The sequence below is a fragment of the Elgaria multicarinata genome, chromosome 12 (assembly GCF_023053635.1).
Source record: "Elgaria multicarinata webbii isolate HBS135686 ecotype San Diego chromosome 12, rElgMul1.1.pri, whole genome shotgun sequence".
NCBI classification, from domain to species: domain Eukaryota; kingdom Metazoa; phylum Chordata; class Lepidosauria; order Squamata; family Anguidae; genus Elgaria; species Elgaria multicarinata.
Window position 1 is genome coordinate 21,922,050 of NC_086182.1, and position 14,005 is coordinate 21,936,054.

The following is a 14,005-nucleotide window of genomic DNA, read 5'->3' on the forward strand; positions in this document are numbered from 1 at the left end:
ACAGGCAAGTCCTCGCCTTTGAGAAGCAACCTTTCACTTAAACTCATGGAAGTCATTGACTTCAGCACAGCCACTACGTAGAGGCTGTGGACCTCTGGGTGACCCGATCAGTGTGCTGATTTTGAGAAGCAACCTTTCACTGAAACTCATTCACTTCCCCAATTGCGGCTGGTACTCCAGTAGTCCACCGAACTCCCATAGCACAGCCACTTAGTGCATAGGGACAGTTTAAGTTTCCTCCTGAGAAGTGAGCACTCACTTCAACTCATGACAGCCATTGACTTCACCACAGCCACTACTGCGGATGCTGTGGTCCTCCAGGATGTGGGTGAGGATTAGTCGCAGGAGCTGGTCGAGCTCCTCTCCCTGGTCTCATATGGAGCAATTTTGAGCTCTCACTTCGACTCCAAGTTCAGACACTTGAGCACAGCCCCTACGGTGGAGGCACAGCTGGCCGTGCCTCTCTCCCCAACCACTGACTGCACAGGGACAGTTTAAGTTTCCTCCTGAGAAGTGAGCACTCACTTCGACTCATGACAGCCGTTGACTTCACCACAGCCACTTTGTGTGGGATGCTGTGGTCCTCCAGGATGTGGGGATTAGTAGTAGCCACTGGTCGAGCTTCTCTCCCCGGTCTCGTCCCACCCCTCTTCCGCTGTAACCCTATCTTTGAGAAGCAAGCTGTCACTTCAACTCATGGACTTCCCCTATGTGCGGGTGGTACTCCAGTAGTCGACCGATCGCCCATAGCACAGCCACTTAGTGCGTAGGGACAGTTTAAGTTTCCTCCTGAGAAGTCAGCACTCACTTCAACTCATGACAGCCATTGACTTCACCACAGCCACTTCTCGGTGGATGCTTTGTTCCACCAGGATGTGGGTGAGGATTAGTAGCAGAAGCTGGTCGAGCTTCTCTCCCCAGTCTCATATGGAGCAATTTTGAGCTCTCACTTCGACTCCAAGTTCAGACACTTGAGCACAGCCCCTACGGTGGAGGCACAGCTGGCCGTGCCTCTCTCCCCAACCACTGACTGCACAGGGACAGTTTAAGTTTCCTCCTGAGAAGTGAGCACTCACTTCGACTCATGACAGCCGTTGACTTCACCACAGCCACTTTGTGTGGGATGCTGTGGTCCTCCAGGATGTGGGGATTAGTAGTAGCCACTGGTCGAGCTTCTCTCCCCGGTCTCGTCCCACCCCTCTTCCGCTGTAACCCTATCTTTGAGAAGCAAGCTGTCACTTCAACTCATGGACTTCCCCTATGTGCGGGTGGTACTCCAGGTGTCCACCGATCGCCCATAGAACAGCCACTTAGTGTGTACGGACAGTTTAATTTTCCTGAGAAGTGAGCACTCACTTCAACTCATGACAGCCATTGACTTCACCACAGCCACTACTGCGGATGCTGTGGTCCTCCAGGATGTGGGTGAGGATTAGTCGCAGCAGCTGGTCGAGCTCCTCTCCCTGGTCTCGTCCCACCCCTCTTCCGCTGTAACGCCCTCTTTGAGAAGCAAGCTGTCACTGAAACTCATGAAAGCCATAGACTTCCGAAGCAACCTTTCACTTCAACTCATTGACTTCCCCTTTGAGAAAAAGCTAAGCTCCAGTAATGCACCGTTTTTCCGTGGGACAGCTCTCTTTCGAGAAGCTGCACTGCATATGCAGCAGTGCCATGGCTTTGAGAAGCCGAGACCCATCCCAGCCACCGGGAACCGGAGGAAAACTCCAGCAGTCCACGGGTCACCCTTTAGATAGCTCGGGGATCAAATGGAGTCCTTGATCTGTGTGCTGATTTTGAGAAGCAACCTTTCACTGAAACTCATTCACTTCCCCAATTGTGGCTGGTACTCCAACAGTCCACCGAACTCCCATAGCACAGCCACTTAGTGCATACTAGGGACAGTTTAAGTTTCCTCCTGAGAAGTCAGCACTCACTTCGACTCATGACAGCCATTGACTTCACCACAGCCACTTTGTGTGGGATGCTGTGGTCCTCCAGGATGTGGGGATTAGTAGTAGTCACTGGTCGAGCTTGTCTCCCCGGTCTCGTCCCACCCCTCTTCCGCTGTAACCCTGTCTTTGAGAAGCAAGCTGTCACTTCAACTCATGGACTTCCCCTCAGAGAAAAAGCTAAGCTCCAGCAGTCCACCGATCTCCCGTAGCACAGCCACTACATTTCCTGAGAAGTGAGCTCTCACTTCAACTCGTCTTGTAGTGCGCCCGCCGAGTTGAGCACAGCCACTACAGTGGAGGCGCCTGCCCGCCTGCCTGGGAGCCATCCTTGTGAGGTAGCTGGATCTGCTGGGACTGACTCCCCCACAGATCTATGGCTTACTTGTGCAAGGTACCAGCTTTTCTGGGCCCGCCAACCCATGCCTGCCTGCCTGTCTGCCCGCCTCCCCCGGGGTGCTGCTGTGGTGGGGCATCTGCCAGGACTGACTCCTCGCCTGCTCTGCCCGCCTGGTGCCTGGGAGATGGGCTTTGCGGTTCGTGGCCAGCACCCTCCGGCACGCTTGCTCCCAGTCGTCCTCCTCTGTGCCCCTCAAGGCGTAACTGCTGGCTTAGAAAGAAACAACCAGCCATCTTTGCCTCACTTTGCGCCCACTTATGGGTTGGTTTGCTATGCGTTAGTGCTCAAGCCATCCTTGCGGCACTACAATGCATGCTGCCTGCCTGCTTTCCCTCCCTTCTCCCCTTCCCGCCTTGCAGCGATGGTGTATGTGTCTTGCTTTGACTAAGGGGAGAAGTCCTTCCTGCGCTCACTTAGACTTTATCAAATTCAATAATCCCTTTTTCAAATGTGCCAGAAGATTTAGGGTTATCTCGTGGCATGTTGGGATTGCCTTGGAACTGGCCCCATTGAGCTGTCTGCAATTGCAACTTTAAATCCCTGACATACTGGAGTGTTCAAATTTCAAAAGTTCCCCTAACATCAGGGGATGATGGGATTGCCTTGAAACTTGGTGTCCATGGGGACACATGGGTAAGCTGTCATGGGACCAAAGGATAGGTTTCTAACGTGCAAATTGACGTAGTTGTAGAATGGGACTTGATTTGGGGTGAGTTAAAAAGTTTAAGCCGCGCCAAAAATCAGGGGATGATGGGATTTGCTTGCAACTTGGCGTGCATGTGGACACATGGATAAGCTGCCCTGGTGCCGAGTTTGAGGTTTCTAACATGCAAATTGACGGAGCTATCCCAAGGGGTGTGAATGGGGTGCCCGATTTTCATAAATTCCCCAAAAATCAGGGGATGATGGGATTGCCTTGAAACTTGGCGTGCATGTGGACACGTGGATAAGCTATCATGGTGCTGAGTTTGAGGTTTCTAACGTGCAAATTGACGTAGTTGTAGAATGGGACAATTTGGGGTGAGTTAAGCCATGCCAAAAATCAGGGGATGATGGGATTTGCTTGCAACTTGGCGTGCATGTGGACACATGGATAAGCTGCCCTGGTGCCGAGTTTGAGGTTTCTAACATGCAAATTGACGGAGCTATCCCAAGGGGTGTGAATGGGGTGCCCGATTTTCATAAATTCCCCAAAAATCAGGGGATGATGGGATTGCCTTGAAACTTGGCGTGCATGTGGACACGTGGATAAGCTATCATGGTGCTGAGTTTGAGGTTTCTAACGTGCAAATTGACGGAGCTATCTAAAGGGGTGTGAATTAGGGTTATGGGAGGTGCGTTAGAGGGTAGAGCCGCGCCAAAAATCAGGGGATGATGGGATTTGCTTGCAACTTGGCGTGCATGTGGACACATGGATAAGCTGCCCTGGTGCCGAGTTTGAGGTTTCTAACATGCAAATTGACGGAGCTATCCCAAGGGGTGTGAATGGGGTGCCCGATTTTCAAAAATTCGCCAAAAATCAGGGGATGATGGGATTGCCTTGAAACTTGGCGTGTGTGTGTATACGCCCATGAGGTGTCATGGTGCCAAACGTGAGGTTTCTAACTTCAACGGAAAAAAAGTTGTTTACTTTTTTAGCTTTCAATGCAACCCTATGGGGGGGCAAAAACGGAGCTCCGGATCCGGATCCGGAGCTCCGAGCGGAGCGGAGCGGAAGTGGGCGGAGCGGGGGCGGGGCGGAGCGACCCGCTCCGAAAAATGGCGGATCTGCAAGTGAAGCGGAGCGGGGGGTCCGTGCACACCCCTAATAAAAATACAATCAGAAGGAAGAGGAGCAGAATGGACCTTGAAGTTGCCCATCAACAGGTAGCACCTGGACAACTGACTAAGCAGGCATACATGTAATGTGGCACATTTTAAGTGTTCAAAGTGCTTCACAAAATTACAGAAGGCAGTAGTTGATATGAATGATAGCAACCAACGAGTGCCAAAGGAACTCAATGTCAAGAAATACCTTTGTAAGCCGCCATGAGAGCCTTTTTTGGCTGAATGGCGGCATAAAAATCCTTAAATAAATAAATAAATAAAAGGCACACAACTACTATAGTAATATACAGTATACTAAAAAAAATACTAAAAAAAAAAGAGGCGAACATTTATATCCAACAAAAGTTTATATAACATAATAAACAACCCTAAACAGTACTCATTAGAATGATATACAATTGTAGAAACGCAGAATCACAACATGAAAACACAAATCTCAACAGTATTTTTTGAATTGACATAAGCTTCTTTCAACAGGCTTTTTGAATAAAAAAAAGCTTAAGTCAATTCAAAAAACACTGTTGAGATTTGTGTTTTCATGTTGTGATTCTGTGTTTCTACAATTGTATTTATTGTTTATTCGTTCAGTCATTTCCGACTCTTCGTGACTTCATGGACATCATTCTTCTAATGTGTACTATGACTGTTTATGGTTGTTTATTATGTTATATAAACTTTTGTTGGATATAAGTGTTCACCCCTTTTTTAGTATATTGTATATTACTATAGTAGTCGTGTGCCTTTGGCACTCGTTGGTGGCTGTCAAAGTGCTTCACATACATTATCTCTCACAAAGGTGGTCCACTATTATTATCTTCATATTGTAGAATGGAAGGCTGAAGTTAAGGAAGCGGCAGCCCTTGCCCAGGGTCACCCAGTGAGTTCAGGGCTGATGTGAGATCTCTTTGCTCACAGCTACTGCACTGTACCCACTGTGAGGGAATCTACACGTCGTACTGAAGGCGCTTGCATGCGCCCCCAGTATGCCCCCAAAATGATGGTGTAGATTCTGCCTACTTGCAGCCCAGAAGAGACAGAAGAGACAGAGGAGGTGGCGGCTGGGGAATCCGGCCGCGTCCTTGCCGCCGCCGCCTCCCTGCTGGCCTCCTGCTGCCGGGGTAAGAGCGACCCGGGTCGTAGAGCTCGGCAGAAGTGGAAGCCAAGCTCTCCGACCCGGGTCGCTCTTACCACAGCAGCAGGAGGCCGGCGGGGAGGCGGCGGCAAGGACGCGGCCGGATTCCCCAGCCGCCGCCTCCTCTGTCTCTTCTGGGCTGCAGGTAGGCAGAATCTACACCATCGTTTTGGGGGCATACTGGGGGCGCATGCAAGTGCCTTCAGTACGACGTGTAGATTTTCTCTATATCTATCCATGGCCTGTTCTTTCCCCATGATTGCCAAAGGCAAGCGGAGGTTCTTGGTAGCTAAATGGAAGAGGTCTTGGGTGGAGATGAGTATCGGATGCAATACACAGGCTGTGATCTCCACCTGCTGAGCATTCCCTTTGTGCCAGCCTCCTACCAGTATGGGCTGCAGCCTCCTGTTCCCTCTTCTGTTATGTTACTGCAATTAATAACAGAAACAGTAGACGGCTGCCTCCTTTTTATGAACTTCTCCATAAATACATGGCAAAGAGCAACATCTACATTGTCAGTAGGCTGCGGTGGTCAGCAGGGGGCCTCAGCAGATGCCCAACTATACCGACTCCTGACACCAGCCCTGCTGGTGCATTTATTACCTTTTTAGATACTCAGAGAAAACGGTACTATTTACCAACACTTTTGTTAATTATGAGGGCTTCTGGACACTTCACAATTGCTGTCTTGATTTTGTGTTCTGTTCTGACTGGGTTTGATAGTCTGCCTGGGTATAAGCCAGACAAAGAGACCCAGTTTGTACATTGCAACAACCCATGGTTTAAGAAACTATGGGTTGTTGAGAATGAAGCAGGAGCAAGGGAGCACGCTGTTTCCCAGCTGCCTGCCTGCTCCCGTTGAGCTAAATAACCCAGGGATGCTCCGTCTTTGGATTGTTGTCCATGATGTCTGAACCTGGAATTGTAGGTTGTTGGGGGAAGGAAAACCCCAGATTTGTAATCCAAGAATAAACCATGGGTTACAAGTCTGTGTTATTCCTTCCCCAACTACCCACAATTCCAGGTTTGGACATTGTAGACAAAAACCCAGAGACAGAATGGGAATGGGCTCAACAGGACCAGACTCAATGGTAGTAGACATGCTTCTTCCAAGCTACCAAGAGTTTTAATAAACCTTGGGTGGTTGTGACATGAGAACCAGGCCCACTGTGTTTCTCCTTGAGGCCCCGTTCCATGTCCTTTTGCCTTCTGAGGCTTGGGTGGTTGGGATGCACAGAAGGGCCTTTTCAGGAGTGGCACCAGGGTTGTGGCACTTTCTCCCTCTGAAAGCCTGATTGCCTCCCTCACCCTTGGCCTTCAGGTGAGCAGCAAAGTCATCCCTGTTTCACCAAGCATTTAACTCACTTTGATTCTCCTTCTCCTATTGCTTTGTGGTGCTGTCGCTCCCATTTCTTTCAGCTCTCTGTGATTAAATGCATTTCTATTGCCGAAATTTCATTGGCATATTGCCTTTTTAAATTGCTGTAAGCCTCGTTAGGTGGCCTTGCTGCTCAAAGGCTGGGTGGGCATTCGTAAAAATAAAGGACAATCCACAGGGGCAGGGCTTTCACTGGCATTTATTTATTTATTTATTTATTTATTTATTACATTTTTATACCGCCCAATAGCCGAAGCTCTCTGGGCGGTTCACAAAAATTAAATTGCATGTGTCTAAAAGCATGGCAATAGAGATTGAGAGCCGCTCACGAGGAGAGCTTTTTACTCTAGGCATACTACAGAAGGAAAACCACATGTGGAAATCGGTTGACCTTCATCCGTTTGGAGCAAAGAAGACAATCTGCTTGGCACATGCCCAAGAGTTGCCTCTCTGACCTCCTCCGCTGTAGCGCCTTCATTCTTCTTCTTTTTTCCCCCCATTGCATATTCATGATGCTGGTGATAATAGCAGATGTCACGTTCCTCCCTCACGAAGGGAGCTGTGACAGCCTCCTGGGATGCTAGAAAACTAAAATTAGAACCGTTAAGTATCATCTAGAGAGAGGCTCATGTAGATCACTTTTCTCTCCCCTTAGCAGACATCGTAGTAATAGGACAAGGGTTCTTGGAGACGACAGCATGAATGTTCTTACCCTAAAAAAACCCAACCTGGAGCTATGAGTAAGAACTCTCAGGTGATCGCCCGTAATAATTACGGAGACCTTGGGGATCTATCCAATTATTGGTGCAATTTATTAAGTTTTTATTAAACAAGCGTCTTCGGGAACACTTCGCCTCCGCCCCAAGAACAGAAAGAGGAAGCGAGGAATTCTTTTATTCTTCAGTCATTGGTTTAGAAGGAATGGAAAGTGAAGTGTTGATCAAAAAAAAAAAATGCTGAGGATCTCTGGGTTCAGTTTTAGCAGGTTGTGTCTCAACTTAACTATACTTCTTTTTATAAACACACACAGAGAGAGAGAGAGAGAGAGAGAGAGAGAGAGAGAGAGAGAGAGTTTAAATAATGTTTCCCACATTATCTAATGCTGGTTGGGTCATGTCCCCTCTTTCACTCCACTCTTACACTTGAAAACATTTTCTTTTATAGTGAGCATAAGCACTGCCAATCTTCAGAGTTCGTTGCGATGAAGAACTTTTTCTAAATACAAAAAAAAAATCCTCTAGAAAAACAAACAGCCTCCATTAACACATGCTGACAGAATCACACACATGGCATGCAACTCCTAGGGAAACCCAGACAGCTTTGGTTATGGGGTGGTATAGAAATATAATAACTAAATAGGTGTGTGTGTGTGTGTGTGTATTTGCAGAGGAATTACCAAAAAAGTCATTTGGACTGGAAATCATTCGCATGGGGACTTGTCTAACAAACATCTCTCACCCCAAATCCTTAATCTTCCTTCACCTTCATGATGCATCTGTTCCTTTTGAAGTGATACGCTCTGCAAATATCTCCTAAGTGTACTTTGGGATCGAGCCGTACTGAACTCAGTGAGCTTCGCTTCTAAGTAAGCATGCATATATGGATGCATGCACTGGATGTGAAGTCTCGCTCTTCTGTAGTGTGGCAAGATGCAAAAGAGAACAGAGCTGGCACAATTTTAATAGTTGTGTAGAAGAGCAAATTACAGCAGATAATGACACCTGCTGAAAATCTCTCTTCTACACCTTGAAAAGTGCACCAACCCTGTCCACTTTGCACCTGAACCAATTTAATAAAGAACTCACAGCCTAAATGAAGTACTCACATGACCAGGGGATACTTAGAGACATTGGTCAAATTAGCATCATATACTGATCAGGGTCTCCTGGAAGTCCATTTGGCCACCTCACCGAGGGCTATCTTACCACTTAGGCTTCCCCAAGAGACACCCTCCAGATGTATTGGACTCCAGTTCCGATCATCCATTGGCCATGCTGACTTGACCTAATGGGAGTTATCGTCCCAAATATCTGGAGGGCACCACCTTGAGTAAGGCTGTTCCCCCCTTTCAGGTTCTTCTTGGAAAGAAGAGCTTCTGCCTAGGGTATCCATTTCTTTAGAGAAACGCTATCCATCAGGGCACACTGACAGGGCTGTCAATAAATTATCTCTAAGCTTAATTGCTTTAGCTTTAGAAACAGCTCACCATAACAACAACACTGTCTGCTTCTTAGAAGTAATTTTGGGGAAAAAACAACTTTTCGTTCCTTTATAAGCTGCCTATTCTCTTTCACATTTCCTTTAAAAACCCTTCGCTCTGTTCAACTGGTCTAAACTGGTGTGAAATCTGCAAGTTCCTTGGCTGTTTTGCTATGTTACCAAGCACAGCAGGAGTGGAAAAGTAGAGATCTTTGTACAGCGAAAAAGAGAGATTGTGGGTGGATATCGTTACCTGCTTTGCCCAAGGACATCCCATCCTGAAAATCCTCACTGCAGGCAGCTCATGCCTGATGGATGCATAATAACTTTAAAAGACCTGTAAGAAAGACTTGGCAGGGTGAGGGAGGGGGGAAGAGACCCAGTTATCTTAGTAAGGATTGCCTACTCCCATGCAAACCTGCTCAGGTATTTAGATCATCTTTTGAACTACTCCAGGTGGTGCCCCTACCTACTTAGGTGAGGGAACTGGTGACTGGGCAAAGAGGTCCTTTTCAGTGGTGGTACCTTTCTCATGATTCTGTCTCTAAAGACATTTATTCTTTCAGGACAAGGCAAAGACATTTAATTTACTCAGGTTTTGAGTCTGTCCCCCATGCATCCCAAACAAACACATAAAAACACATATGTGCTATAGCCATTAGAGTACCATACTGGAATAAGGGACGCCCCGCTTCAAATTCCCACTTGGCCATGAAGCTCACAGGATGCCATTGGTCAGTCACTCTCTCCCAGACCAGCCTACCTTACAGGATTGTAGAGGATAAATGGTGGTGTGGAGGGTGACAAAGAGGTCATCCTTGCTCCATGTCAAGACTGTAATCATGTATAGAACAGCCTACTACATAGATGGGCACTTTTGCCTGTCCATACTGTCCAGGTGAGCCTATTTCTCTGAGTCATCTCCCTGTGTTTCTGTGTGAGTCACTGTATTTGGCATGCCTCCTCCACAGGCAGGTAACTCTGCTCCTTTGATGCATGATTGAATGATCCAAGTACACCTAGTGTAGAAATGTAGAAGAATTGCCTTGCTTATAGCCAGGGCCATTCCAAGCTTTGAGGGGACTCTGGACAAAGTGCTCCCTGGTGGCCCCTTTCCTCCATCACTTAATTTACCTGGCAGCAGGTGAACTCCACGATGGGCCATTTCGTTTCCCCAGAATGCCCTGGAGCAACACTACCTCAGGTGCATTGTGGAACGTTAGAAGAGTGCTCCATAGGCCCAGACACCAGGGCAGGGCAGGTAGACCCAATCTAGGAGCTGGTGCCAAACACTGATGGAGTAGGCTGATGAAGTGGAAGCAAGGGCAAAGCAATTGACTCCTGTGGAGAAGAGCAGTGGGCAGCCTTCTCCGTGGGCGGATGCTTTTGCTCTCACAACAGGAGCCTTTAATTATCTATTTCTCAGGTTCCAAAAGCAACTTGCCCACAGTTTGGGGATGACGAATTTAGAGCTTGTAGTAGGGTTGAGGTCAGATGTCTTGAGGTCAGATGTCAAGAGTGTGCATGGAGAACGGTGTTGATGAAATCTCTTGAAGAAAAGATGGACTATTGTTCACTTTATTTAAAATTATCCTTAGGCCACCTTTAAGGATAGAACCTTCTCAAGGCGGTATATAAGATTGAAACTATACAATAGCCTTCCCCAACCTGGTGCTCTCGGGTGCTTCGGACGCTGTTTCCCATCAGTTCTAGCCAGCCTGGCCGATCGTCAGGAAACCAAGAGTTGTAGTCCAAAACATCTGGAGGGTAGCCAGTTGAGGAAGGCTGCCATGCAAGGCGGATGCAGTAAAAATCATTTAAGTATACATGCAATAAAATTATTGTCCCAGTAACAATAGGCTGGCTCACAGAGCATTGAGTAAGTTGAGGTAGGAGGGCAACTTTATATTGCTATATTGAAAAACAGCACAGAGTTTTGGGAGAGGCAAGGGAAAGGAGAGCATCCCACATTGTACTTGAAAGAGGTGTGTGCTCAGGTCAATGGGACCTATGTCTCTAGATTGTTTGCCTGCTGCAGCCCTCAAAGCTTAAGGCAAATCATATATCATAGAATCATAGAATAGCAGAGTTGGAAGGGGCCTACAAGGCCATCTAGTCCAACCCCCTGCTCAATGCAGGAATCCACCCTAAAGCATCCCCGACAGATGCTTGTTGGGGATGAACATCAGTTGAAAAACAGAGCATCAAGAAATAGATTTTTTAAAGATGGTGACTTTTCTAAAGGAAGATGTTATTGAAAGCCAGGGACCAGCATACCCATATCACTGGTGACAAAGAGGTCATGCTTGCCTCTGGCATGTGCTCCATGTCAAGACTGGAATCATGTACAGAACAGCCTACTACATAGATGGGTACTTTTGCAGGGAGTCTCTGCAACCTTGGGCCATACCTGGAAACTGCTAACATGCATGAAGGCTCTCTCCAGGGAAGGTGGCAACCTACCCAAGACATCGTCACATCCATGGTTTGGAAAGCTTTCTGTGATTGGAGTTTGTTTTAGGCAGCTTCCCTGTGATGCATGAAGGTGGCACCAGAACCAACTTTGGCCCAGAGAAGAACTATGGCTGTTGCATGCTACTCTTGAGGAGCAGGGCCAACTGCCAGCGCTTTATAGCAGTGTTCAAAGCCTTCGCTGCATTTAGCAACATCAGTTGTATGATGGAACTTACACAATCTGTGATGACTCTGTTGACTTTAGAGGAAGACAGGATGCCATACTGGAGGTAACCAAGTGCTTTCTTCCTGTCCGCAGAGGTTTTTAGCTCTTTGGTAAGCACCATCTGGTGGTTACAGTTCTATTAACAGCTAATACTATAGCATTAATACATACGACTCCAGAATTATTATTATTATTTTATTAATTTTCAAAATACAAAGACACACAAAACAAGCAAAGAAATTGTGTCTGTTTTGGACTCCAGAATAATTCCATAATCACATCTGTAAAAATCATGTCATATCATATCCTCCTAGCTTCTGATCAAGAATGTTGAGTAACGACACCAAAAAGGTCAACTGAAGACAACACAAACTAGGTAAATATTTTCCATCTTTTATCTGAGAGAATGGATAGATCTGTCAGTCAGTCTAAACTGACTCCCAAGGGATCCCAGGGTGGGGTACGCGACTTAAAAAAACAAACGTACAAACAAATACAATATAAAAACCATAAAATTACAAATTAAAGGCCATTTTTAAAAAAGAAATTCTGATATCAAATGGCTTCACTATAGATGACAAGACATATAAAAGGAAATGGGAGAGAACAAGATGATGGGCATAGCAAGAATCAACAGAAGGTAAGTTTACAGAAGTATGAGGCAAAAGTAAAGCATTTTCAAAAGTAGCTTAAGTATGAGACGAAAAACTAGGATACACCTAGATCTGGGGCGAGGAAGCTGCAGCCTGTGGTCTAATTTCACATGGCCCTAATTTTATGCAACCCACAGAGAAGGGGTGGCACAGAGTGAGAAAGAGGGAGGGAGGGAGAGGTGGGATTGCAGAGAAAGAGCCACTGTGCCACACAATTGTGTAAATTCCATCCAGTTGGCTGCAGTCCCAAATTGACTTTTTCCATAAATCAATGGTTACGACACTTACCAAAACCTCTGACATTTTGGCTTCTGTGTTCAGAATTCACGAACAACTCAGAAAGAAAAACCACACTCTGTCATTGGGTTGTGAACTCTGGGTTGTTCGTGGTTAACCTCCCAAAGTAAAATCATAGTGCAGGGTTCTCGCACATAATGACAACCCATGATTCAACGATAACCCACACTCAAGGTTGTCACTATGTGCGAATGAGGTCAGCATATTGACGAAATGGCCTATGCAGGCTGCATGAGAAAGTGCTGATAGTCTGAACTGGCATTTACATCCAGAGCACAATAGCTTTGTAACTAAAATGCTGTGCAGGTAAGCCCTAAGGGAGCTATAAGACCTTATACCTTTTTCCTCTTTAATGTAGCCGAAAGGATGGAATGGTGGAAGTCTCACTATAGCTCAAGTCAGGTAGTAGCCATCCATCACTCCAAAATGACCTTGTGCATTAAACACATGTTTACTGATTGGCCAATAAGCATCAAGAACAACATGGTGCATTTTAAAAGGCTATGGTTCATTTAATAAACTTGGCTCATGCTTCTAAAGCAGACCAATGGGACTTTGCCTTCAGCCAGTTCTAAAACTTGACTGCTGGCAGGATTGCTGTGTTCATTTACTGTGGCTCTTTTTTATCAGGCTCACTCGGCTCTTCCACTTTCTCGGCTTCCTTTCCGGCTTCCTCCCTGTCTTCCAGTTCTTCTTTTGGGCTTTTCCCTTCTTTTCTTGTTTTGTATCCTCTGTAAGTGGCCTGAATTTTTGTAGCAGCTTGTTCTTCTGTTAAACTAACACCACTTCCCTCAACTAGTGGTTTTTGGATTGCCGCCTCCTTTACAAAAATAAGAATTAATTTTTTAAAATAACTGGCCTAAGATTTTCTGAAGGTATCACTTTCCAGAAGAGTTGCCATGTTACTCAGTTGCAGCAAAAACAACTGAGAGTCTTCTGGCACCTTAAAGACTAACAAATGTATTCTGGCATAAGCTTTTTTGCCCACTGTACACTTCATTATATGCAAGCATCTGAGGAAGTGGACGGTGTGTACAAAAGTTTATGCCAAATAAATTTATTAGTCTTTAAAGTGCCACAAGACCCTTGGTCATTTTTAAATATCAGGGTGCCTGCCAGCCCCCAAACCCGGAGGCTGATGGGCATCCTATGCAGAGCACGGAGGTGAACTTCGCCTCTGCACTCCTCCCGCTCTGCCTTTTTGCTAGATGGGCTTTTTGGCCCATCTAGCTGGGGCTCTGTGGAGTGAGAGAGGAGGAGGCGGAAGGATTGTTTGTAAGCCAGCTTATTTATTTATTTTATTTATTTATTACATTTTTATACCGCCCAATAGCCGAAGCTCTCTGGGCGGTTCTTCCCAGTCCCATCACCTGCTTGCCCACAGAACCACCCCATTTTCAGAAATTGCTTTTGTAACATCAGAGAGGCCGCTGGCACGGTTCTCTCTGCACTGGCTGCGAGAGGGAGGGGAGCTTGGGCTCCTGGGTCAG

The 14,005-nt window shown here is 46.6% G+C and overlaps 1 protein-coding gene across 2 annotated transcripts in view; it reads right to left on the bottom strand.

Annotated features, from left to right (window-relative positions):
• Positions 1 to 14,005, bottom strand: part of LOC134407698 (sperm surface protein Sp17-like) — an 87,367-nt gene that overhangs the window by 62,495 nt on the left and 10,867 nt on the right. The window contains exon 5 of one of the 2 annotated variants that reach the window (XM_063139621.1): positions 11,745 to 13,335. The exons of the other annotated variant lie outside the window; for it this stretch is intronic. Coding sequence (XP_062995691.1) covers positions 13,123 to 13,335 — 213 coding nt within the window. The 3' untranslated portion in view covers positions 11,745 to 13,122. Of the gene's footprint in view, positions 1 to 11,744; positions 13,336 to 14,005 lie in introns of those variants that run through there. 2 annotated transcript variants of the gene reach the window in all.